We start from the raw sequence: 27038 nt of genomic DNA on the forward strand, positions 1-27038 counted from the left end.
GTTCATTTTATAAATATACATATATACATATTTGAATATATATGCTATGGAAAAAACCCCAGCCACCCAATGTTCTCACACAGCTTTCCTGAAATGACTCATTCCCTCCTATTTATTTGCTGTCTCGCTGCCAAAACCTGTTCACCAATTGTCACCCTTCATTTCTGCTCTACTCATTTCCCAATCCAAAATGTTTATAACAAATGATGGGTGATGGCCTCATGACTTTTTTTTGAAGCATTAACTCCCATCCCTCTGTTTTCACTGCACAAACCCCATATGATCCCCATTTGCAAGAGAAGATGTAGTGGTGGGATCTGCAGTTTTAATCAAGTCCAGCCAAGGGGCCCATGTGCCATCCCTGTTGCTAAGGGGACAGAGCTGTGTCACACACCTGTAACTCTCTACATGCCCCATGATACTGATCTCAAACAGAATTTCTGGAGACAAAAAGAATCATAAAGGTCCCTAAACTCATCAGTCCAACAGGTGAGCAGTGACTCTGAGTTTCCAGAGCTCCCAAATGTCCCTTTCTTACTGCAGGCAGGCGCACCTCAGCAACAGCTGCATTTAGGATGGGGAAGAAACATTAATTTTGGCTCTGACGCAGCCAACATATCAGCTCCACGAGCACTCAGTGCTGCAAGGCCTCTCTCGGTTTGCCTCAGAGAATCCCATCCCTGCAGTGGGGACAGCCCCAGGCTCATCCTCTGCTGTGGCCCTGGGGTGCAGCCAGAACCAGGCACTCTGTGCAGAGGAGCACTGAGGTGGCTGAAACAACGGGGCTTTGAATCCCACTGTTTCCCAGTCCACAGGGCTGAAGGCAGCAGAATCCGCTCACATGCTTGTTTCTCTCAGGTAGACAAACTGCACATCGTGTTGGACTGAGACTTTCTGGGAAGAGACCCTCACTGTGCTAAACTCAGAATCCTCTCAAGTCACTTCTGCCACATTTCCTCCTTTCTCCACTGGTTGTCAGCACCGTGCTGTGCTGCAGCGGTGTCCAGCTGCGTCCCCTGCCCTGGGAGCTGCCTCTGGTGCCTCTGCCAGTGCTGCTGGCTGAGGCTGCTCCGCAGCACAGGGAGCCTGGTGGAGCTGAGCTCCTTCAGGCCTCATGGCTCAGCAGTTTGAGCTCAGCTGGACGTGGCCGGTGCCTGTCACAGCAAGGAAAGCAGCTGGGGAACAGAGGGCCCTCTGCCTCAGGAAGGTGCATGGGCACAGTGCCGCTCCTCTCACCCAGCAGAGTGTCAAAATAAATGGGGCCTGTAAAAGACTCAAAACATTTCAAGCTGAACAGGGACTGAAATTTAAGAGGCATTTCATCAGAAAGCACCATCAGTGAGCTGCTCTCCTCTTTCTCCACTTTGCAGTAGAAGGAAGCTCCTTTCCCTCTCCTGAGCTGTCCAAACTCAGCCATCGTCTGAGGTTGCTGTCACTGCAGGGAATGCATCCTATGGGACAGAGATCAGTTCTGCTGGAGTCCCCTGTACCAGACATCAGTTCTTCACCTTTGTAACATGGCCCTTGCCACTCCTCCCGATTTGGAGGGGACACAGGCACAGGACTGCCCACAGGAGGTCTCAGAATGAAAACAGGCACCAAACCACCCAGGCTGCCCCAGCCAGCAGGGCCCATCTCCAGCAGCTGAGCTTCTGCATGGCTTTCCTGAAACAGAGCCAGGAACCAGCTTTGTCTTCTGACTCCACGGTCCTCGTGATCCTTCAGACTCTGGCAATACTGCCTGCGTACCTGGTGCCCAAGAGCTCTGTCAGCAACTTTAGCACCCTCCTGGAGATGAAGGAAAAGACAGCCTACCTAATCCACCCCTCCTGGGGCCTTGTACCCAGCAGCCAAAGCTGCTGTCTTCCTAACAAAACATTTTTGGTTTCTCCTATTCAGCTCTTGACTCTCTTATTTTTAAGAGTTCTCGGCTAGTCAAAGGCACAGCAGCTCCAGGGTAACCTGTGGCTCATCCCCCTCCTCTCCTGCAGTCCAAACAGTGGTGTCCAGGATTCACTACATCCTCCTCTTGTTAAGGAAGCCACTGAACTGACATCTGCTTCTCTGCCTGGAAGAAAGTCTGATCCCCAGCTCCTTGAAGGGATCTCCCACACAGCTGCTCACCAGCCTGGCCTCGGTGTTGTCATGGGTATGAAAAGATGGTGCTGGCAAAAGTGATGAATTTTCTTGGATACCTTGCAAAAATCCCTGGGTTTGCAGCTGGTTGCTGCCTTCCTCCCCAGAGGTGGCCCAATGTCAGAGCTGCTAAATATAAACAGCTATGTAAATATTTAATTTCAATCTTGTCGTTATGAATATTCTAGCAAAACATTTTGCTCTTGTTTTCTTCTCTCTCCCTCCTCAGGTAAGTGACCAGCTTGAACAGTTTAGTGGCTAAAAACGGATGAAACACTCAAAATACCACACATACCAACACCAGCATGTTAAATGCATAAAGCCAGCTGAAAAGAAATCCATTATTTATTAGCTCTGTGCCTTTATCAAGCCTAGCTCAAAATGCATTTCAAACTGGATTCTTCAGAGGTACTTCTCTTGACTGCCTTGTTCAGTATACTCCAACTTCAGAGGCAGAAAATGAGTTATTTTTTTTCTGCTGATCATATATTCCCTTTAGCACAGCAGCTTCTAACCTCCAGGCTGTGACCCCACCATGCAGCCTGAGGGCTTTGAACATTTTTCCCATTTTTCACTCCTTGTCTTTCTAGTGAAACAGCTCTCTTCTGAGGCATGGTACCATCCAACAGCTCTTACACCTCCTCTACGGATTCTCAAGGAAAAAAGCACAAAAGGAGTGTGGAATACACCTGACCCTGCTGGGCTGGGCACCCAGCCACGTCATGCGGGACACAAGCGCTCCTTGTCTGGCACAGCTGCTGCTCAGACATCAAAGCCTTGCCGTCAAACACAGCCCACGGCAGCCTGCAGCCCTTCCACCCCAGCCCAGCGAGCCTCGGCCCTGCCCCTGCAGACACTCACGGCAGTCCTGCTCGTCAGACTTGTCCTTGCAGTCCTCGTCGCCATCACACTTCCAGTTGAGGTGGATGCACTCGCCGTTCCCGCACTGGAACTCGTGGGCCGCGCACGTGTTGAGGGCCTTGGCGTCGTAGCCGCACCTCTCCATGGACTCGTCCGACTGATCCTCGCAGTCGGGCTGGTTGTCGCACACCCACAGCTCCGGGATGCACATGCTGTTGTTGCACTGGAACTCGTTGGGGTTGCAGGTCAGAGGGGAGCACTTCCTCTCATCGCTGCCGTCCCCGCAGTCATTGTCACCGTCGCACACAAAGATGATGGAGATGCACGACTTGTTACTGCACTGGAACTCGTTGGGAGAACAGGCTTGGGAATAAAAACAAACAGGTGAGCTGGGAGGTGTCCAACCCAGCCCTCAGCACTGCCCCAGCTTTAGCACATCAGGGGTGTCCGAGGGCCAAGCACAAAGGCATTACCACGGCTGTCCCACCCCAGAACATTTCTCCCAGTGGTTACCACGGGGCAAGGAGCCGGTGAGGCCACAGCGCTCCTCAGCTGTGCCTCAGGATGCATCCCCTAGGGACCAGGGGCAGCCCTGGAGAAGGAGGGGCAGCAGGGCTGTGGGAACTGCGGGTGGGAGAAGGGGCAGCGCTGCCCTGGCATTGAGGAGCAGCCAGGTGAGCCCCGGGCGGGAGCAGCAGCAGCAGGAACGGGAATGGGCCGGAGGTTGCAGGGAGAGGCTGGGGCTGTGCTGGCAGAGCCGGGGCTCTGCTTGGCTCCACGCTGACATTAGCAGCTTCCTGACTCTCATAAGCACAGAATCAGGTTTCAGGATTTCACAGTATGCCTGGTTTTGGACATATTAAGTGGGATGTGTAGGGTAAATATTTAGTGAGTCGAGCATCAATTTAGCTGCAATCTGCCAGTAAGGCCCTTTACAACACACTGAATGCCTTCCCTGGAAATCACAACTCAGCATTAACATACAAATGAGGCACTTGTCAGATAGAAGCTGAGTGGAGCACTCTCCTCTGCAAGGCTAATGGACAGCTGAACCAGAGATGCCTGCTCAAATTAAACTTTCAGGTACTCCAACAAAGTGCACTTCGCAGTCACTTTATCCCATCAAGGTATGGGGAAACCAAAACTTGCTAACTACTTTGAGGTAGTTACTTACAAAAGAATTATTCTTCTGCAGTTTCAGGCCTCTACAGGGAAGTTATGGCTTTGATAAATTACATGTACAATAAATATAAATGCATATAAATTACAATAAGCTTTTTTTTTTTTAAATATTGCACTTGGGAATCTTTTTGTGTTCAGAAGCAGAACTACCTACTGCCAAATCTGCAGAGCCCCTACACTAGACCACACAGTTTAGATGGTACCAATCACTGCAATGGCAATTGCACCTGGAAAGCAGCAGAATCCCTCTAAAGGACCTGTCATATCCCAGATTTCAGCCAGTGACAGGAACCCAGTGGGATTCTACTGCAATATTATGTCTGCTTTATACCTGGGAATAAAGCTGTATTTATCCAGCAATTTAGAACATGTCCACTTGCACAGATGCCTAATTACATTCTGTCTGGCAAACTTGCTGGGCTCTGTCTGATAACTTAAGCAGCCTCTCATTTTACATCAGAACATGAAAAAAACCACACACACACATAACACATGTATATATATATACACCTCTCCCCTCCTGCCCTGTGCTCTGTCCCATTTAGTCCCAAGTTTTCCAGATGTTAGAGCACAGCAATCCACCTAATTAGAAGAGAAAGAGGATTGCTTTCCTTGCTGCAATGACCATGCACTGGCCAGGACCCAGGCTCTCTCCAGCAGGGAGGAATGTGAAAGAGAATCTCAGCTGCCCCACTTGACACCAATCACAGAACCCAACAGAGCGAGGCACCAGAGGAGCTGCTCAGGCTCCTTCTGCCCTTGGTCAGAGTATTTTAGGTACTGAGATGCCCTCAACAGGCACCTGTCCCTTGGAACAGCCAGTTTCTCCTCTCTGAGCAGAAGGAACTGAGATCGGAAAATTACCACAAGGAGGTGAATCCTTCTCATAAGGACCTGAAATACAAGCACAGTCTGGTGGAAAAGCATCTAAAAAACCTTCCTCTTTTGCATGGCAAAATTGAGACCATGAAAATGCTGTGAATATCACCCAAATTGTGCTGTTTATCTCCATTCAGCAGATTTTTCTATCCTTACCCCATAACTAGGAATCATCTATTAACCCCACTGATCAGTACACAGCTATGTAACCTAACACTGCCTTCAGAGGAGCCATTATATAGAACTGCATATGGAACATTCCTCCATAAAGTGGAAATTCATGGTAACAGTTATAATCTTACCAAGCTATTTTAAAGCGGTATTGGGAAAACAGGGATATTTCTATGGCTATGTACAGCTTCTGTAACAGATAAAGGCTGAGAAGAAGAAATTGCTTTTCTGGCTTTATTTTGATGAATCTCAGAAACAGATCAGAGAGCAAAAATCTTCCATAGTTCCTTGATCCCTAATGTTTGGGCAAGATTGTAATGATTTGCACATTCCAAATGTGCATAAATTTCCTTTCCACCAACTGTAATGAGCCCCTCTTTTCCCCCTCGTTTTTTTCCTGGTCCCACCTCCACCCCTCCTCCTGTTTGTACATATTTCCCATCAGAAATCTGCTGCATCGGCAAATTAGCGACTGATAAACACAGGAGTGGGATACAGACAATGGAAGTTCGCACAAAAACTCCTCCTTTGCACCTACAAACCCCAGTACAGATATAAAATTACTGATAATCACGGCCAGCAAATAGAAGCAGTTCAGCTTTTGTAACTCCTCATGAGGACTTTCTCAGTGAAGCCTAAGAATTGCTGGCTAGAAAAATTGCACGGTCATGATTATTTTATTTCTTTTTAAAAATTAAGTTGAGTGTGCTGCCAGCACCGGAGACTACAAGCTCTCTCTCCACGAACAAGTGCAGCAGTTTGGCTCTGGGTAACTGGCCTCTCTACCCCCACCGTCCTTAGAGGGGGATCAAGCAGTTCCTTCTGGGTCACGCCTGCCTGCAGCAGAGAGCTCCAGCCGCCCCTCCCGTGTGCTCTGCTGCTGCCATGGAGGGCAGAGAGCATCCCAACCCCGCTCACCCTTCCCTCCTCCTCCCAATACCTGAAATGCTCAGGGATTTCATCCCAGGGTCAGGCTGAGGCTGCAGCTCCCAGCCCCAGGCAGCAGAGCTGGCCCCGGGCCTGGCACTGCAGCCAAGAGCCCAATTAATAAAGCACCACAATTATCTTACACAGCACCTGGAGAGATGGGCATGGGGCAGGAAAGCCCCAGGGACAGTTTACTTCACATCCCCTTCCATAAATCTGTCAGGGTACCTCGCTGTCCCATCACTACAGCATTTCCTTGCCTCCAGAGCATTTCAGTAGAAAATGTGCCAGTAGTAATTAAATGATCACTGGGGTATTTTTTGACTGGAGCAATTTGTTTGCATTCTCCAAATTTGCTGCCTGTCCTATTGTAGGCTGATTCACTCAAGACCAAGGATTCAAGTAATAATTTGCTTTCTTCAGCACAGAGGAAATTAATAAATGTTCTACTCTAAGGCACAAAACCTACTTCAAACATGAGTGATCCCAACAGAAATCCTGGAAATGTTTGTCAAGATGTGTTTAACCAACAGTCTTCGAAGCATAATTATAACATCAGTTTACTGTAGAGCACTGTAACGTGTAAAAGTTCTTCACAGTTTTAGGAAGTAAGGTATCACACATAAATGATCATGCAGATGTGATTTTGCCTATAGACAAAATACACCAGAGGTACTCTGCATTAATTTTTGCCCTGTGCTATGTGCCAATCTGTAGAGCACGACTGTCACAGTTTTTGCCTCACAGCCTGCAGCTGCACTCTTGTCACTTCTCTTGAGGAGAGTGGAGCAGAAGCAGCCTTGGGACAGGGGAAGTTAGAAATAATAAAATAACAGAGGATCAGAGGGATTGCAGTTGTGGAGTTAGTGTTTCAGTACTGGCTGGTTCTCTTTTGCCCAGAGCCAGGATTTAACCAGAGGCTTTAGTCAGAGTCTGGTGCAGCAGGGACAATCTTAGTTCAGGCATGGCACCAAAAATTCAGATAATTCTGCCACATGTTCTTTAAGTGCTTGTAGAAAAAAGCAGAATGCTCTCAAGATGTAGAATTCTCTAAAAATACAGGGTGCTCATTAAAAACTGTCATTTCAAAAAATAAATATTTGTACATAACATTTCTACAATGGACAACTCTAGCAAGCATGGATCCTCAAATCTGGATAAAATTGAAAAAATTAAATAAATGGTATGCCCATCATTACCAGGAGCTGGGAATTACGTACAATGGACTATAACTGCTGTCATTGCTAATCTCTAATTAAGGATTTTATAGCTTTTCAGTAAAACTCAGGTATTTAATTCATCTCTCCTCCAAAAGAGCCACTTCCACTTGAAATTACATGAATGGCTTAAAGAATGATAATTATTTGGTAAAATTTGTGGTAAAGTGGATAGCAGCAATTATCCACTGATGCTGAAGACAAGATGATAAGATGAATTATTGCACTGTATTTTTCTGACATTGTCCCCAAAGCAACTTAAAAAAATGTGTCTGAAAATTTATGTTTTTTTAAATCTGATAATGGGTCTTCTAAAGCAGGCAAAGGATGATTTGTGCATACCAACATTTGCATCAGGGAGGGAGAGATCTGCTGTTGATTCATGGCTGCTTCAACACTGCCAGGAGAGGCTGCTGGACTTGAGAAACTCTCCCAGGCTCTGAGATTTAGGATTTGAGTTCTGCAGGGCTGAGGCGTGGAATTCCTGAGCTCCATCTGCCCAGGTTTTCTGTCCCAAGTGCAAGCCCAGCTCCCCCAGCCCACAGGAACCGATCTCTGAGCTGGGCCATGGATGAGGAGGTCACAGAGTACAGACATGGTAGATTATGTTGGAACTCCCAGTTAACAGCTCTGTCAGCATGTTAGTTTTGCTTAACTAGTATTTATTTTCACATTTAATTCTGTCTAAATTATTTATTTTGCCTGCAGTCAATTGCTTACCAAATACTTGAATATTTCACACAGATCTTCTGTCAAATGCCAGTCTTTAAAGCACAGATTCATGCCTGGAAGGACAAGTTTCCCATGGAAAGCTGCCCTCCAGGAAGGACAGCAGAAGAGATGGAGGTAAATGAAGATGACCTTGAAGCTCATTGCTCTGAAAAAATGACAGGCCTCCCATGGAGGGAATAATGCAGCGGAATTGCAGCCTCACTCCCACCAGTGGTTGTTGCTATGGTGATTGATACCGAAAAGCCCATCTAGATGGAGGCTGCAGGAGGAATAGTAATTCCTGATATTGTTCAAATCACTAATGGAGCTAAGGAGCCATCTCAAGCCCTCCTGCAAATTAATATTTGCATGTGCTGGCTGCCTTTGTCACACGCTGCCCTCAAACACAAATCAGTCATTTTCCCATTCTCTGCAGCAGCATTTGCATAGTATTAGTTAATTATAACCCAGCAACCAGATGCCAAAGCCCCTGCTGACAAATAATAGTTGGTTCAAAAATGTATTTGGTGATTTAGAATGTATTTCCTGAGATTCATATATTCATTCCAAGTGGTTTAATTATCTGGAAATAGAATTAATTATGACCCCAAATTTACAGAGAGAAGCAGTTTAGGGACAAAGATATGCACGCTCTGCACTGTCTGTCTTTAATTTTATGTATGTGCAGTAAGGTTGCAACTCAAACCTGCGGTTTTCCTCAAATTTCCTTCAAACCAGGAAAGGGTTAGGGAGTTTATCAGACGTTCTTCTGGCTAAATGACTGAAAATGACCTCAAAACAAGAACAAGTGAATCCAGCGTAGAGGGTTTAAGGGCAAAATAAAGCAGCTGGAAAGACAAAAATGGATGGTCAGGATACCAAAGGTTAATACTGTCCTGCTTTTCTGACAATCCAAGACACGCCACAGGGATCTCATGAGGATAAAGACATTATTATTACTCTTTTATATTCTGACTGGAATATAATCAACTGAATCAGATTGGAGATGTTTGGTACTAGCCAAAATTTAACTGGAAAACAAATGTGCTGTGAAGTGTCTAGTGAGTTTCTTTCCTGACTTTGAAAATTGGAGCCTGTACAGGACAAGCTCACTCCTATTCCCTTAGACATGACTTGCTTATTAAAACGGCAATTTTACAAATTACACCAATTTGGCAAATCCCTCAGAAACATCTGATAATAGCCATTAAACTAACAGCTGCTCTAAATGTTATCACACAAATTCTGTATTTCTGAGGAACAAGAAGAACAAGCAGAATAGGGCATTCCTGAGCAGGGCATCATCCTGGGACAGTGCACACAAATCCCACATTACTGCACACTCAGACCTCTTGGATTTGGCAGGACTCCCTGTGGTTATGAATTTTCTGCACAACCACGATTTAATTTTGCTTTTGTGGAGTTTAAATCACAGACACTTTGCCAGGAAAAGCCAATCCATGGATGCCACCTTCCACCCACTGGGCAGATTGCCATTCCGTGCTCATCTGCTGACATAGAGACACGACCTGCCTGTTTTCCCTGCTGTTTTCTGGTTCCTTATGTCCAGCTCAGGAGAGACTTCATCAAAATCCCAAAAGCTACACTCCAATCACATTGACAAATGACAGCACAACTGGGTTTATTCTCAGGAAATGTGGGAAAGGCAAGGAATTCCCAGCCCATGGCTCCACAGCCATGTCACTGGCCTGCCACTTTCTCCTTTCTCATTCCTAAGCACAGGGGTGGTACCAGTTTAACCAGTGGCAAAGCCGAGTCACTTCCCCAGAATCAATCAAGTCATTTCTAAGTTGCTGCTGTAACTAAGGAAGGAGTCCTGGAGGTTGCTGACTCACAGGTTTGAACTCACCTGAGCAGCGAGGGACAAAGCAGAGCTCACACTGCAAGCATTGAGGTCAGTGCCCCATAAAATTTCCATTCCCACTAATTTACTTTGCTTGATGGCAACTGTCTGGAAGAGGAGATATTGCTTATTGTGGTTTGCCTCACTATTAAACACTCACTGCATTCGGAACATGCGCTATTCACTCTTCTGGAGCACAGACAAAACAAGGCAAGGCTGAGAGCTTTGCCTTCTCAACTCTCCAGTTTGCCCAACCGTGTCTCAAATTTCCCTAGGAAAGTATCCACAGTGAGCCTGAATGTAGGTTCAATAACAATTAAAAGATGCCTTTGAAATAAAATGGTTTGCAATACAACTGATCTGAAGGGAGAAGTACCTTAAAAAAGAAGCACTGAGGATGTAACAAGGCAATTGACAGAATTTGGTGTAGCCCCATGCAAGGTTATGAATATAAGCACACCCTATAATAACCAAGTCCATAAACACAAGACCCCTGTGGTGATTTTGGGAGGGGGAGAGACGGACTGACTGCTCAGGAAACAAGCAGCCCCCGACTGTTTTCAGTTATGTGATAATTAGGGGGCACAGCTATTACGTGATGTAGACCATGTAGCTATGTACCCACAATTCCAGAAAAGAATGGCAATCATTTCTCAAAAAATAGTATTAGATTTTCTACTCAAATGGAAAATTTAATCACTGAGTGACACTCACTGCAATTAAACCTGTAAGGGTCGTGTGCTGACTGTGCTCACATTAACAGCAATGAGATTTCCACGGCATTAGGATTTGCCTTGCAGTTTCTACGATCTGGGAATAGAAAGCAGCACTTTCCTGGATTTGGGCTGAGATGAAGACTCATATGTTCAACGTGAGAATTTTAATTATTTTAAAGTTATCGGAACAAAGACGGGTAATGAAGTGGTGTTTATTGTGAGCTAAACCTTTCTCATTACATTTCTCTAATGAACAAATTTCTTTGCAAAGTGAAAGCAAAGTTAATCCAACCCTTATATCATCCTCAACAGAAAGAGTATTTCAACCACTAAGATGACTTTCAGATTAACTTTATCTGTTAATATGACTCATAAACCAACTTTTTTTTTCTTTTTCCTCTTGCATCAAACAGGACATGGTCCTCTCTCCTGCGTAGGCCCGCGCCGAGTTCAGGCTACTGATTTTGATTTAGCCTTCGGATCATATGCTCAGGAAGCAGAACTGCTAATTAGTGTAACACATATGTACTGGTGGCCACTGCAGGATGCAACTCCTACCCACATATCTGCCATCATAGCATCATCATTGGCACTGCCAGCTACAGAAGATTTCCCTGAATAAAACTAAACAGATTCTTCTTTTTGCATGAATAGGCTCAAAATTATAGCTGCATTCTTTTGAAGAAAGCACTTCAGGGATGTGAAATACAATTGTATTTGACAATAAGAGATGTAATTTCTTGACTGTTTCAACTCTAGGAGCTCTAACTGTTGAAAGACAGACTACCCAAAAGATAAACATAACTACAGGCCAATTCTCCCTCCTCTGCCAGTATGGTGTGAGATTGGAAAGAAGAATCAGAGCCAAGGTCTCCAGCTAAAGTGCAGAAAGAGCAGCAGGACAAAGCTTGTGAGGGTGTGCACAGGTATCCTGCCATCCAGAACTATTAAGCTTTAGTTTTAATTATCCCCAAATCTTTGTATAAAAGCAGCTCTTTCACAGCCCTCTCCAGAACCCTGTCAGCAATGATCCTCTGGGGTGTGAAGGACGTGTCTGTGTGGGGGTGTGAGTGTGCTCCTGCTGTTCTTTGCATCCCCCTTTTCCCCTCACGCTCCTTCACAGAAACGCTACAGAAGTACCACTGCTGCATTGTCTTGTTTTCAGATTGTGTTTTCATCTCCTCTGCTTCAGAGAATAAATTATTCATGGAACACTGATAGGGACAATTTCTCTGTAGGAGGATCAGCACAGGGCCACCCCCAAAGCCCCACTCCGTGCTGGAGGCTCCATTAGCAGATGTGCCACACGTCCTCCTCTATAAACACAAGCTCAAGGGACAGCAGCAGGGAGGGCAAAGCCATTTTGCCCTCACCCTCTGCAGGTACAGCCCTGGCACAGCTTGGGCCATGGCTTCAGGGTTTAATTCTGGATTTACACAACGACTGTCTTACCTCTAACCTAAGTTCACACACTGTTTAATTCCGTTTAATTACAACGAGCATCCAATATATTAAAAATGCAACCACCTTCACTTTTGCTCTCAGCATGCAATTAAAAGTAACTCCCAATCTCTTTTCTTTCTTGCCATTTTGTTCTGAAGGAACTCAGGACAAATATGATTATGGGCTGAGATTTTTCCTAAATAACAATGGGGATTTTTCTGCAAATTACTACTGCTTTTGAAGGAGCTCTAATACTTTAAGCAGTGATAAAGTGGCAGCTGTACATGTTTAATTTCTGAGAGCCAGGGCATAATGCACAAGCATTAATCCCTCCAGCTGTCCAGTAATTAAACATCATGTAAAGCCCAGAGGATATCATTGCTGTGCTACCTTATCTTATTTATGAAGGACTTGCATTTGTTAAATCTAGCAATTCTTTTTTTCCTTCTTGGAAATAATTGTAAATTCTTCCACCATGGCAAGTGCACCGAAGCTACAGCTACCCCCTATAAAATGCCAGGAATTTCAGCCCAGCCATGTTTCTTTTCATCACATACTAAAATAATGAATAATGATAGTGGATAAATATTTCTTTTACAGGCACAACTGCGATGCTATGGGCTTTAACCCTGTTAAAATTGGTGGGTTTCTCAGGGAGAATGCATGGCAAAATCTGATCCTTTGGGTTTGATGTCCTTCTGAGCTGACTGAGGGACAGCACATAATGAATGTTAATTCATTAACAGGCAGTGAACAGAACCAACTCTGACAAAAGCACACATTAATCAAACTGCAATGAAAGATAAAATCAGTGCTACATTATCACCAAGTTAAAAGGTCTCAGTAGGATCAGTGGAGAGCTGGAATGGACTGGATCAGTATGGTCAAATCCCAGTAGGGAGCACTGCAAGTGCGACTCATGCAAAACACAGCTACCTCTTAGTGCACAAAGAAGAAAACAGTGTGGGACGACATGATGCCCCTTATAGTCACAGGACAATGATAAAAGATGATAAAACAATTTAACTGTCAATAGAAAGGTCACTTCATGTGAGCGTAGGTGCAGGAGCAGAGTGGGGGAAGGTGACTTTAAATCAGCTTTGCAATTTCCCTCCTCAGCTGGTTCATCAGCAGGTGGATCTGCTGCAGGGATGAACAGCTTTAAATCCTGCTTTAAATTCTGCCTTCAGCCAATGGTTCTCAGGTGACCTGAGGGCTGTTAACCAGGGCACTGGCAAGAGCTGACTCCAAGTTTTCTGCACTTGGACCTTCCAAGAAAAGGACCCCTCACTTGGAGGGGATGCTGCTTTTTATGGAGAGTAACATATGAGCCTGACCTGTGCCAGGAAAAGCGGAAAGTTCACCACCTGAGGATCCTAGAAATGATCTATATACACAGCAAAGCGTGTGAGCTGCCATGGCAAGGACCCATGGTTACAGCTGAGCACACCTGTGCTTACTGGGGCTTCCCTTATGAATTTAAAAAACCTTTATCCAGTTTGTTCACTTCTAATCTGGCATTTCATCATATCACAGGGCTGAAAATCTAGAACTAATTCTGAGATACATGGTCAGCAATGTAAAGCCTGAAGACCAGGGCACCAAAGAAGATGCTCTGGGTAACGAGGCTGTCACTGGCATGAGACTCCTGCAGGAATTCCTGGCTGTCACCTCAGCCAACTGCACAAGGTCAGTATGAGTATGTCCATTGCCTGCAAAAGTTCCCCATGGTCACTGTCTCTGTGGTATAGTTTAGCAGAATAAACCATGGTGTGGATAAATAGCTTATTCTGCTATCAAGATATCAATGAATACATCATTTCATTGCATCCCATAGCATCAGCTATTGGGAAAGGAGAAAACGGTGCTCTGCCAACTCCTCATCTGCAAGACACAATTTCCATAGTGAGGGCAAGCAGTGGTTCAGGTGAGAACCAGTGACACAGGCAAAAGAGATGGGGCCAGAGCCTTGATCTCTGTGAGCATCCCAGGGTCCTCTCAGGAGGAACATGTGTGCATTAAAGGGGTTCAGTGCCACTGCAGCTGGTGCAGGATGGCAGCTCTTCTCTTCTAAAGGCTCTCTCAAGCGCCCTCTGCATTCCTGAGCAGCTGAGAAAACACTGCTCCTGTCTCTCTCAGCAGAGATTTAACAAGTTCTGCACTAGTTAGCCAAGTCCAGACGGATCTCAAGTTGTGTTGTTTTAATTACAGCCCCTCAGACTTAATTTCTCTTTTATTCTCAGTAAACACACTCCTAAGCTTGTCCAATCCATTGTGACAAAGGTTGGGTGCACTGGGAGCAGAAAACCTTCACCTGGGAAATAAGTAGGCTGCCAGCATCTCCAAGCCAGCAAATTCAAGACTGCTGACCCTGACCTATGACTACAACACACCTGGTATTGTGAAGACTCAAATTACTTCTGCTCCAAAAACTGAAAAAAAGGATTTTTTCTTTTTATATAGTCTTATTTGAAAAAGGCACATATTTGCATTTTCAAAAATTGTTTGTGCACTGGAAGTCAGTAGTGTTCTTAAAGCCTGTCTGTTGGAAGTCAATTATTTAGGCACTTACCTACCTATGTGCAAGGATTAATACCTGCAATTAATCCCCGGTGCAACTACAGCCTGTGCAGACACAAATCTGGATCTCTGATTTATCATTTGTGCGCTTTATCCATTGCAGGTGAAAGAATTTGCAGTTTCCATTGCTTCCTTGACAAGCTCTTTCCACAGGGTGAAAACCACATTTTGTCTCCTCATTCAGACTCTCTACTTTTGTCCCCGATCTCTGAACAGCTGCTTTCTCCCCCAGCTCACTGTGCCAGTGTCTGCACTGGATACATTTCACACGGATTCAAAAAAGCAATGATATCATTCTGAGAGGAAAAATCCAGCAAGAATTACAGGGTTCAGAGCAGGAGCTGGAAAGGAAACTGCTGGAGGAGGAAGAACCATAATACACCTACACTGTTCCCAGAGTTTTGGATGATTCTACACCATAATCATTACTATCCTCTCCTGCAGGAGATCCTCCCTCAACTTGGGCTGTGAACATTCTGATACAGGGACAGGTTCTTGCACAGCCTCAGCACAACCAAGCTTTGCTCCTGGACAATCTTGTTACTGGTACAAACTATCAATGCAGAAATGCAGGCATAAAAAATGTTCATAAACTTTATATTAAATCCTCTTGAAGAATTATAAATCCAAGAGCCAGTTATTCCTATGAAAAATCAAGAGTATGCACAGTTAAAATATTTTTGAAGTGTCACATGAGGTTGCAGTAATAGCTTTATTAACATGGATTTAGAAAGAGCTTAGGGGTTTTTCTTCTGGATGCCCTCACTCACACCATCTTCAAGTCATCATCCACTTGTTTATTGCACATGCAGGCTCTCATCACAGAAATTATTCTGAGGACAAATAAATCCCCTTCCAAACATTTATCCTGCAGGATGTGTTATTTATAGACAAGTTGGTCAGCTCTGTGAGAAGTGCAGCCTCTGTGACAGGGTGCTGTGCTCCAAGGGGCTGCGGGTGACAGGCAGTGCTGAAGCTTCTAATAAAATGAGAATAAAAACCTGAGTGCAGAGATTTAATTAACAAAACAAAGAGAAGAAGAGGTCTGAAGTGGTCAGGATACTGTGTGCTGCTGAGATAAGAGGAAACAGAGAAAGGAGGATTCTAACCAGAGAAGAAATGGGAATGTTAACAGAGTATCAGTGGATAAGCTTAGTGAGGTTTATCAGATTTGGATAAGGGAGAGGATAGCTGTCAATCCTCCACAAGCTCCCTGTTGAAACAGCTCACACAACTGTTCCCATCCATGAGGAAAAGACCTTCATTTGACAGGCAACCTCCCTGAAGTGCTCCCACTGCAGCCATTCAGCAGCGCTTCCTGCTTCCCTCTCAAAAAGAGTTTTCACCTCGGAAAGGTGCTGAGTTGAGATCTTAGGACTGAAAGTTTTTGATGTTTGCATCCACCCAGGATGCTCCAAATTTACCTGTCAGTGCCTTTTCCCCTGGCCCTCGTGCCAGAGAATGGCCCATCCCACACCCAGACTCAGCAGGGATTTCCAGGGTGTGGGGACAACGCTCAGAAATCGGTTGAAAGCTACTAAATCATTTCTCACCAGTCACCCAACAATCGTCAAAGTGTGGTGATTTGTCCTTGGATTAAATTTCTCCTTTTAAGAACCTGCACATGCACTAAAACTGGAAGCTAAGTAAGAGTAGAGATGCTGAAACATCCAGAACAGAAACACTCAGCTATTTCCAAATCCATTAATAGCATCATTATGCTGAAATTATGTGGCATTCAGAACATATTTACATTCATTTTGGGGGTTACCTAAGGCTTTGAAAAAAAAATGTTCAAAGCAATTTCAAGTAGATTTTTATTATAACTAAAAGACTCTGTGAGACCATTCCCACTGGTTTGAGCAGCAGCAGCAGCATTAAATCAGGGGAGGCAGCCACCAGTGCAAAAAATTGTTCTCATTTCACTAACTCATATCAGGAAAATAGCAGTTACAACGATCTTCTTAATTTGTCTCTAATTCAAGCCTCCCATTCAAAGAAAAAAAAAAGACACGCTAAAGAGAAAACACCTAAGAGTTTCACATGGAAAACCAATAAAAGGAAAAAGAAAAAAAGGACAAAGAAAAAACACTTTTAAAAAAAGAACTAAATAGTGGAACAAGTTGTTCACGAAGTAAAAGCTTTGATCATATTTTATTTGATAAAGCTGACTGCAAAGAAATAACTTTGTCCACAGCATTCCACTCAGAGCCACAAAATGTTCACGTAAAACATATTTTGTTATACAACTTCAACAAAAAGATATAATGTGGATTATGAACTAGGCAGGAATTAAGAGCCCAAAATCCAGTTTTCAAATGAAGAAACTTCAAACTGTGCTTGAACATAATCATTCAACCCTTTCACCAGCAACCTGGAAGTAAAAATAGCATTGATGATACCACATGCAACACTAGAAATACTGAGGGATGGGTGAATACACAGAACTTAGAGAGCTTCTTAAAAGTCTGGGATTATTTGCACACAAAGAATTTAGTAAGAATAGCCTTAGAAATTAAAAAGGTGGTTTTACTTCTGCAGAGACTGGCAAGACTGATATTCCCTACATTCTGGTGGTCTGTGTAAAAAGAAAGTTGGAAAACCAACTGGAATGCCAAAGGGAGCCACAAGAATGAGTCAAGCATTCATTCAAAAGAGAATATTTGGCATCAAGGAGCATAAAGAACTAATATATTTGGTCTATCAAAAAGGCAGCCTGAGAAATGGTTTGATCACACAGTGTAGGAGTTTTCCCTGACTGCAAACACTGTTAAAGGGCTCTTTCATTCAGCACAGAAAGGCCTCATGAAAGGCAATGGCCATTTAGGGACTGAATTTAAAGCAGTTATGGGTACAGAGTACATCATTCTCTCTCTGTCCAGTGAAACCAACAAGCTCTCAATGTCCAGGCCTATCTATTGTACCCCAGCAGAAGCCAGCCTGATCTGTCCCCACTCTGCAGGGACAAGGACACAGCAGGAACCTGCTGAGCTACCACAGGGGAAGGTTTGAACCTTATTTAAGTGCTTTCCATATCACCTGGCTGTTAACCCTAATAATAATACTTAATTCTTCATGGAGTTCACACATTCTCCAGCCAGCCCCAAATGGAGAATCCCTTCTTTTCTCTCTGTTTCTCAAAGTCACCATTTAGCACTGCAAAGTAGAGTGAGTAAGTTTGTTGGCAGGAAAAGTCATCCCTTTCCATGCAATTTGTAACAGTCACTCCAGGACTTTTATAGTCCTAAATGGAGATGTTGCATCTGTATTAACTCACCAGGAGTGCAACCAGCCTCATCAATTCCACTTTCACAATCCTTCTGCCCATCACATCTCCACGACGATGGGATGCACTTGTTGCTTAAGTCTCCACAGCTAATTTTTTCAGATGGACACACTTGTTTGGCTGGAAGAAAAAACCAAAGAAATAAACAGGAGTTAAATATATATCTAAACATTTCTAACATTGTTTAAAGTTACTTTTACTTTGAACGGCTCGATCCTGAGACATATTGGAATGAAATCCCAAGTCAACCTGCTGCCTCTTCCATCAGGTCTCCCTGCACAGGCTGCCCTGGGAACCCTTCCTGTCCCCCCAGCCAACCCCTTCCAGGAGCATGCAAATAAAACAAACACCACCCCTCAGTCTTAGTTTTGAGCCTAACTCAGCCAAAATGAACTGAGAAAGTTCCAACAGACCAGCAGGGATTCCAGCTGAGAACCTGGGGCTGGTTGTTACAGGGAGGGATGCCCAGCTCTGCCTCCCTGCCCAGCACTCGGAGTTCAGTCACTGCCCCCAGCACAGCAGCTCTGCTCAAACCACCTCCAGCTGAGCCAGGAAGAACAAATTCCCTCCTTTTGGTACAAGGGGGTATGTTTGGCAAGGCAATTTCTAAACATAATCATCTGGGCAGACTGTGGTCAGCAAAGCTGAGGGAAAAGCAGCAAGGACAAGCAGGAACTTGCAGATGTTTAACAAACTGAGCTGGAACCGCGTAAATCGAAGGCAACTGTGATGTCAGACATGGAGACACAGGAGGACCTGCAGAAGCAAAAACCTCAGTACAGGCAAGAACACAACTATGAAAAAGAATCTGCCAGATTTATCTGGAACCAAGTAAGCTGTGAAGCTCATTCTCTCATAACTAGTTTGCATTGCTAAAATTCCTATTTTTTTCCCCCCTTCATACTAGTGTAAAGAGCAACAGATCTACATTTATTGTGACAAGGCTGCTGAAATGCAAATGTTCCACAGTTTAAACAATTGTTTAGCATTCTGGAATCATCATCCAGTTTGGCAGGATTTGCTTATTAAACAGACCAATTTCTCTCTTCAAAAAATTAAGTGTATCCAAATAGTTCTTCCATTAGTATTAATGATAATAATGCTGTATATGGCTGCAGGTCTACTGAGCAAGGGGGGAACCCAAATTCTAAATTAAAACCTTCACATCACCCTGCCCTGGTAAAGATATTTACACAAAGTCAATCAGTTTCCCTAGCGCTGAGTGAGAGAGGATGAAAATTCTACCTCCCCTTCCACCTACGCAAGGAGGCAGTGAAAGGGCATCTCACAGCCCTGAAGCATCAATCAGCCACTTGGAGAGCGGTGCCATTTAATCCCTGGATTTCTCTGTCTTAGCGCCTTGAAGTGTTATAAGAAGCAGTTTCAAGAAGCTGTGGGCAACCAATACATCAAGAAAAATTAGGTCCTGCCACAGACAGACAGTTAATAACAGATGTAATGAAGTTTTATAACCCTGAGGCATGACAGCATTTCTGTTGAAATTTGCTCACTTGCATACCTAAATAACATTTATGAATGTTGCATGACTACAGGGGGGAGGAAAAAGGGATCCTCACTTAGGCTTTGGGATTATTTTTCCAGCAAATCAGTAATAAAAAACATTGGAAAGGCTCCCCAACAAGGATCAGTGTATCTGCCAACTCAGGCCAGGTCCTGTGTCCCCATCCTTCTAAGCCGCAGCTTCTGTTACTGCCCAGCTGGGTTGGACTGGCATACTGAGAAAACTGGGATACCAGAAATGTCACAGAGACATTTGTTAATCAAGTTATTGGTCCACATCCCCCCCAAATTGTTCTAGTTCTTCTTGCTCGGGCAATAGTGATGGAAAGGAGAAATTGTTTCGATGCCAAGGAGGACCAGGTCTTCCATCCTCACTGTAATTCTCCACTGAGAACCAAGTGGGTCAAGACAGGTGGGAACATGTTCCACACACCTGATTTTGAAGAAGGGGAAATATAATCATAAACTGGTATCATCACACACTGGGATCATTAGCCAGCAAAACGTTACTTATTGGTCACAGTTTAAAGTATGGGCATTACTTTTGCTTGGCTGCTGTGGGCAGATGCTTTGGAGAGCTGAAAGGTTTGGTAAGGTACGAACAGAAGGCTCCTCTTTATGGAAAGCAATCTCTGTGTCAATCATCTCCCTGACAAAATAATTAAAGACATTAAAAATATGTAAATCAAACCTTGAACTTCCAGGGATGCAGCAAGAGAAGCTGCTGTTGGTCACAGTTCATCAAATCTCTGCATTCCAGTGGTTTCTGCACCCAAGCAATCGTTGCCTGGAAGCCAACGACTTGTAAGCGCTGGCAGGTGACAGAGAGGGGATCTTGCACAAAACTCCAGGCAAAAGTTTGGTGAAAACACACCTGCATTTCCAGCAAGTTGGGTGTTCTCCTCCCCTCTCCCCTGAGAGGCTGCAGATGCAAGTGGAGTCCATGTTGTTGTCCACGTTAATATTAGAGAGGCTTTCAGTAACTGCAGTCCAGACGTAACATTTCTGTTTCTGTGCACGCCTTACACAAACCCAGGCCTCTTGGGCTGACGTGACCAAAATGTTTTACCTCCTCCTTCCCTCTTTGTGCAGCCAGAAAGGAAAGGGTTAGTGCTGTGTGTGATGGTGAGTGCTCTTACCCTGGATGCATTCTGGACCAGGGCGAGTTATAGCACGATCTGCCTTTTCAGAAAAGCACCATTAAACAACTTGGTTGAAATGTCAGACACATCAAGACCAATTTATCACAATGAACTGCAAATGCCAAGGATGGACAACAACGGTTTATTTATAAGGAGACAAGAGCAAAGAAGACAAGAAGGTTCCATTTACTCACTACCGCCAATGGCACATTCTTCTTTCTCTTTATAGGAGGCTACAAAGTCTTTCAGAGAACCATAGAGCCTAACTGGCGCCCCACTGTTTGCTTCCTCTTGTGCCACTGCTGTGCTTTTCAGGCTCCGGACATCATGTATATTCAAGAAAGCCCAAGAAAACAAAATTGATTTACTTTCAGAAGACCATTTGTCAGGTTCTCACCAAACAGGTACTCTAAGAGCATACACAAAATGCAATTAAGCGGCTTCTACTGGTGGGAAACCCACAAGACTTTTCATCAGCAGACTGAAAAGAATGCCCTTTGTGGAAATACATCATCTCACAGGTCTGAACAGCTCCTCTATCTCTGCTGAAATAACTCCCCATCCTCTCCAGACTGCCCCATGTGGTTTTCCCAGGTTCTTCAGAAGCTCCAACCCAAAACTTTTTTTCTACAACAGAGAAAACTCAATACTAAAATGGTTTGATTATTTTCTGCCATGCCAATGAATTGTTCCCACAAATATTTCCATTACTTGTATTATGGAACTTAAAATTCCTACCTCTCTCTTTTCAGCAGCAATGGTTTAGTTGTCAGCTTCCTTTTTAAAGAAATGTTTTTTAACAAGGACTTCCGCTCCTCAAACACTGCCCTTAAATCTTTTGTCACAGCTGGCAGAACTGCCTCAGAGATGTACCAAGAACAAAGTAAGTGTTCATACCTGCTCAAGTTCAAGACTAGAATCCAGTTTGTTTCCAGACAAAATAAGTCAAACTGGTAAATGAGCAACTCTTCTGCAGAGAGGAGGGGAGCTGACAGGCAGAGATGGCTTAGGCAAATTCAGAACTCAGCGTTCTCAATCACTGAAGATTTGTGATTCAGAAAAAAAAATTCTCAGTCACAAGTTTGCATTTACAGTTTTTTATATATATGCATGTGTATATGAATGTATATCCCAGTCTACACTCACTACTGACTTACAACTCAAAGTTTCCCATTGAAGTATTTAAGGTGCACAAGAAACACAGTTTAAAATCCATCTTCTGACCTAAACGATTGTCACAGCTGAAGGTTTGTCTGACTGGAACTTCCCTTCCTTTGCCCCTTCTCCCAGCTGTGGGTGGGTGTGAGGAACACTGGCCTCTGCCCCATTCACCACCAGCTCACTCTGCAGTGCAGGTCAGGTCACTGTTTTAGTTTACTTTACTCAACCCTTCAAGACACATCAGATTCTGGGTGTGATTCTGTAAGGTGTGTTACATCACATTTGTTATACTTGATCTCCCTGATGCCTGCCTTGTGACACGTTAGGGTCAGGAGTGTTTGTGTGGGGACAGCAACATCCGTGGTGGATGATTCCCATGTCCTGGGAGTTTCTGTGGCCCTGGTGCACAGAGCACTGTGAGCACACAGGGACTCCCCTGAAGCCTCAGCTTTTGCCGGGTGCTTGAGTCTGGATCTGTGCATCAGCAATACACAGGGACAGAACACACTACGGGGAATGCTCATCAAAGAATTGTTCCCACCGAGGTTAGGAGCTGCACTGAACTCCCCTCCTGTCATGTAAAGAAACACAGTACAAGCATCAGCCTGCTGGGATAGCAAGACTTACATGAACTTGTAACTTCTACAAAAGCCAGTGCAGCTCATCCAGCAGCAGCCCTTGGGCTGCTCACTGTATCTGTATTACACATACACTTGAGATCTCTGAGAAAATACAGGCAGCTCTACAATTTCAGTTGAAAGCAGCCCAGGCCAAAACAAATGTCATGATTAGTGGCTTAAGTGAATTAAGATTACAGCAGTGGGACTTGGAATGAGCCCAACCCACCACCAATGACGCCTTTGTTGACAGCAGCAGCCTCCCCATCCATCTGCTCCCACAGGAAACTGTTCTGGTCAAACTGGGGCACGCTGACAACACCAATTCCCAGGGCCTGGGAGCTTGAACTGATATACCTGACTCTACATTTGTGAGTGTGTGAGTACAGGCTGATGTGCCAAAACCTTTGTGGCAGCATGCAAAGGCACAGAAACAGTGAAAAATCTATTCTTCCTACGCAAAAAGATCATCACCTTATGGGCACTGCCCTTAAACTTTCAACATAAATTAAGCAAATCAAAAGACAGATTAGGAAAGGTGACTAAGGAACCATACTGTAAAATGTCAGGAACAGTATGAACAACTGATACACCTGATAAATAGTTGGAGTCAGTGGTGTGATTTGTTTGATGATGACTTATGTTCAGAAGTTCCCAGGTTTCAGAGGAGGATTTGCACAGATTTCCCTCCATTGCACTGCATAGTATAGCCCTTATTAACTCCATTCTTGTGTGCTTGTAAGAAGGGCTCCTTTACAACACCATGCATTAGTAGTCTTTGATGAGTCTCCAACTCCTCTACCTTGAAACTGGAGGGAGAAAATAAGCTTAGCACACAAAGGGTTCAGCTTGTCTAAAAGAGATAGGTAGCAGGAACCTTGCTTTTGTGCAGATTAGCACATTGGTGATTACCACCTCTGACATCAGAGTGAAATAATCACAAATTCAAAATCCCAGGATTAATCCTAATTACTGAAACAGAGACTCACTGTCAGAGTAACAGTGAAGTAACTTTAATAGCAAAAGTGTGTTCCAAAAGCACAGACACTACAAACAAACTCTAGTAAGAAAATGATTCCCTGGTATCATGCCAATAGTTTTAACAGGTAATATAAACCATATTTGAGCACAGTGCAAGGAGGTGAGAGATCTCTGTAGCAGGCTGCACAGACAAATGGCATCAGGTTTTAGCTAAGCTCCATGATGTCTCACAACGTGAGCCACCTGCATGGGTCAGGAAGAATCCCAGGTTCAGAGCTATCCTGGCACACCTGGAATCCTGAATACTGTCACAGCCCAGACAGCAAGCTGCACAGAAAGGACTGCTGCTCTTGGCCTTCCAGTGCACCATTTCATCTTTGATTCCTATGTCTTACTTATCCACTTCAAAAGTCAAAACTACCATCAAACTTGGCCACAAAAAGCATTTCCTTCCCTCAGTCTGACTGGCAGGACTTCAGCTGATTTTGTTTTCCTGTAAACACAGCAAATGCTCTTTCGCTGCGATCATCTGAGCACATCTCACCTAATTCATCTCACAGCTTCTCCAGATACTGTTCTGATGGCAATTCTGTTCCCTACCTGATGTGCCCAACAGGCCCTGCTGCTGAGAAATAAAGTCCTTAAATTCAAGTCTGTTTGTTTGTTTTGGTAAATCCAAATGTAGGTCAATGGCCCATGGTAAACAGGAGGTCAGACTGGATGATTACATGATCCTTCTTGGTCTCAAACTGCAGGAAAATTGTGATACTTTCAGTAGCAATCAGAAAGCTTTTTAACTGCCTTTAAAATGGTCCTCATGGTCATACTTCTGAAATTTCAGAATTTACAAAGATCAGATGTTTAACAGCAGTCAGGATACAAGGTTGCTGATCCTCATTAAATTCCATTTTTTAACCATCTAGTGGTTGTAAAACAACAGTGTTATTTTAACTGGTGTCTGCAGAATACACTGTGACATTCCCCCACTGTCAAGTCTGGTTGTGCACAGAGAAACCAGTTTCTAAGAGACCATGACAGGTGATTAGGCATGAGAGAGATGCACATGATACAGTGAGGGCTTTCTGCTCCCAAACAAACCACATTTCCTTACCTGCCATTGCACACGTGAGAATTCATTGCAAAAGTTCATTCCCTAAAGCAGCTTTTCTGCCCAAGCACCTTGAGACAAAAGCTGCCTTTCCAGGGGAAACCGAACAGTTCCACAGATACTGTCAGCAATCCCTCAAGGCCAGTCTTGCCTTGGCCTTTCTCTCCACCCAGCCCTCTCTGTATGATCAGCAGTGCCCTGATGGCTCTGATGGGAAATGCCTCGAGGCACTGCTTTGGTCAGGGATGCACAAATCCTTTCATAAACCTGAATGAGACACGGGATAACCCTGGGATTCCGGCTCCATTCCTTGCTACCACTTTCTGCAGACTCTGGACAACACCAACATACGCAACCACCATGAGCACACCACACCTGTGGTGTCACCTGCTGCAGAGCCGAGCTCGACTCCACGGGGCAAGGCAGAGATGTGACAGCAGAATGAGGCTGGGGCAGCCCAGCGCCAGCTGAGTAAAGCATCACTGCCCAGTGTGCAGCCACGGGAGAGCCCAGGAGCCACGTGCCACCTCGGAATGCCAGTTTCTCATCTTCCCTGCCACCAGAGCCATATGGTCACGAGAAACATTTACCCAGATTAATCCAGAGAAGAAATGAATACAGCCCTGTAGTGACTGCCCTGCTTCAATGACATTGTTTAGAGGAACAAAAAGGGGATTTTGATAAACTCAAGTCGGAGGCCATCTGCCAACTTTCCCCCCTATTTCTACTAATTTTGGCCCTTTGCATGGAAGAGGAATTCTTGATGGAAGAGGAAAATCCATAATTGACCCTGGAGTTAAAATGGAGAGCTGTTTAAAACCCTGACATGGTCCCACCTGGTGAAACCACCAGACCCTCTTGCCTTTCTCTCTGCTCCTCCTCTAACCCAGAGCAGAACTTGCCTTCAAGAGGAGCTGTGTCTCTAAGACATTACTCTGGCTGTTGAAAACCTGAGTTTCCACATCAGATTTCTTCAGATCACTTTGGACTACTTAAAATTTTATTTTCTCTTCACTGGTGGTTTTCTCTCATCTCAAGGACCAGTTGGTCATGCCCTTAGCTTGGCAGAGAGGCAGGAAGACACTAATAAAAACCACAGGGAAAATCCTAGACATCAAGTAAGAAACCAGAGCAGCTGAAGAACGTGTTCTTGGCAGAAGTGAAGCAGCAATGTGCACTGCTGATCTCAAACAGGTTCACATTAAACTGACAGTTGACTTTGGTAGTTAGCAAACACCCAGGCCTGCCAGCAAAACCCAGGACTCAAAATTTTCTTTAGAGATAGTTTTCTAATAGAAAAGCTATTAAATATTCCCTTTTGTGAGAGGCATTTTTCATGCTCAATCAAAAGCTAAGCTTAAAAAAAAAAAATTCCAACAATGACATGACTTTGTTTAAGAAGGTCAGAAAAAATACTCTGCTTTTTTCTACCCCGAACAGAACATCTTCCTTAAACTCTATTGTTTCTAGAGCTTGTTTGAAAGAGAGTGATGTACAACACTGCCCTGTCAAACCTCCCATCCCACCACTGTCTGCATCAATAATTACCCTGTCAATCCATGTACACATTGCCAGCTGCAATGCAGTTCAGCCTTCCCTTTCCTTCCGAATTAACAGTAATGGGGGAGGTCAGGGGAGAAAAGAGAAAAAGAAGAAAAAAAAGGGGGATAAAATGAAAAAATGATTTTGCCTTTCCTATAGCCCAAAAATCAAATGGAACTCAAATTTTTGACATGGCTGAGAGCTGATCTCTGTTTCTCAACACCAGTTCTCTGCCTCTGCTTTTTTCCGGGGGTGCCTACCGTGGAAAACTAAGTCTGGCTACAAACAACCTTTAAAAATCTAACATGAGCCACTGTGTCCCCCCTTGATTAGTGCTGCGTGATGCTTTTAAGGCAGCTGTGATTCAGGCAAGCCTTAGGAGAATGAAACACCCGAGGGTAACAGCTGAGGCAGCACACACTGGCAGCAAAGGAGCTGGGAATCAGCAGAGCTCAAACACAGACATGCTCCGGGAAGAAAGGGGAGAGTCAAGGAAGAAATGAGAGTCGGGAGGTTACGGCGGCACAAGCTGGGCCTGAATGGAAGTCAGCTAATTAACCCCGAGAAATGCAACTTGTGAAAGGAAAACTTGTTCCCTGCCCGAGATCGGTGATTCCGGAGCCTTGTGGGCAAACAGATCTTCCAACAACTGAAACTTTCTCACGCAGCCACAGAGGTGACAAATGATGCGCCGAGCTGCTGAACAGAGCCCGGGGATGTGGCAGAGGTGGGGAGAGCCTCAGCCTCCCCCCAGCTGGGATCATTCCAGGTCTCCTGTCACCTACTCAGGTGTCAGCCTGTGCCTGATTCCCGTCAGCTAACTCCCATGACCTGGGCATCCCACGGGCACACCGGAGCCCACCCTTGATACAAAGCCCATCCCTCCCGGTCTGAGCTGGCAGAGACACGGAAAGAGCTGATCTCCACAGAAACACAGGTAATAACCATATTCTCCTGATCCGTACCGATCCAATAATGCTCCCTGCTTTATTC

At 44.6% G+C, this 27038-nt stretch overlaps 1 protein-coding gene across 2 annotated transcripts in view; it reads right to left on the reverse strand.

Annotated features, from left to right (window-relative positions):
* LRP8 (LDL receptor related protein 8) overlaps positions 1-27038 on the reverse strand; it is a 171608-nt gene that overhangs the window by 21106 nt on the left and 123464 nt on the right. For both annotated transcript variants that reach the window (XM_066192846.1, XM_066192845.1), the window contains exons 4-5: positions 17965-18093; positions 2998-3360 (exon numbers count right to left, since the gene is read on the reverse strand). In XM_066192846.1, the coding sequence (XP_066048943.1) occupies positions 2998-3360; positions 17965-18093 (492 nt within the window). The remainder of the gene's footprint in view (positions 1-2997; positions 3361-17964; positions 18094-27038) is intronic.

Source organism: Chamaea fasciata, unplaced genomic scaffold, assembly GCF_029207755.1.
Source record: "Chamaea fasciata isolate MVZ Bird 193981 ecotype frontalis unplaced genomic scaffold, bChaFas1.0.hap1 SCAF_10, whole genome shotgun sequence".
Lineage (NCBI taxonomy): Eukaryota > Metazoa > Chordata > Aves > Passeriformes > Sylviidae > Chamaea > Chamaea fasciata.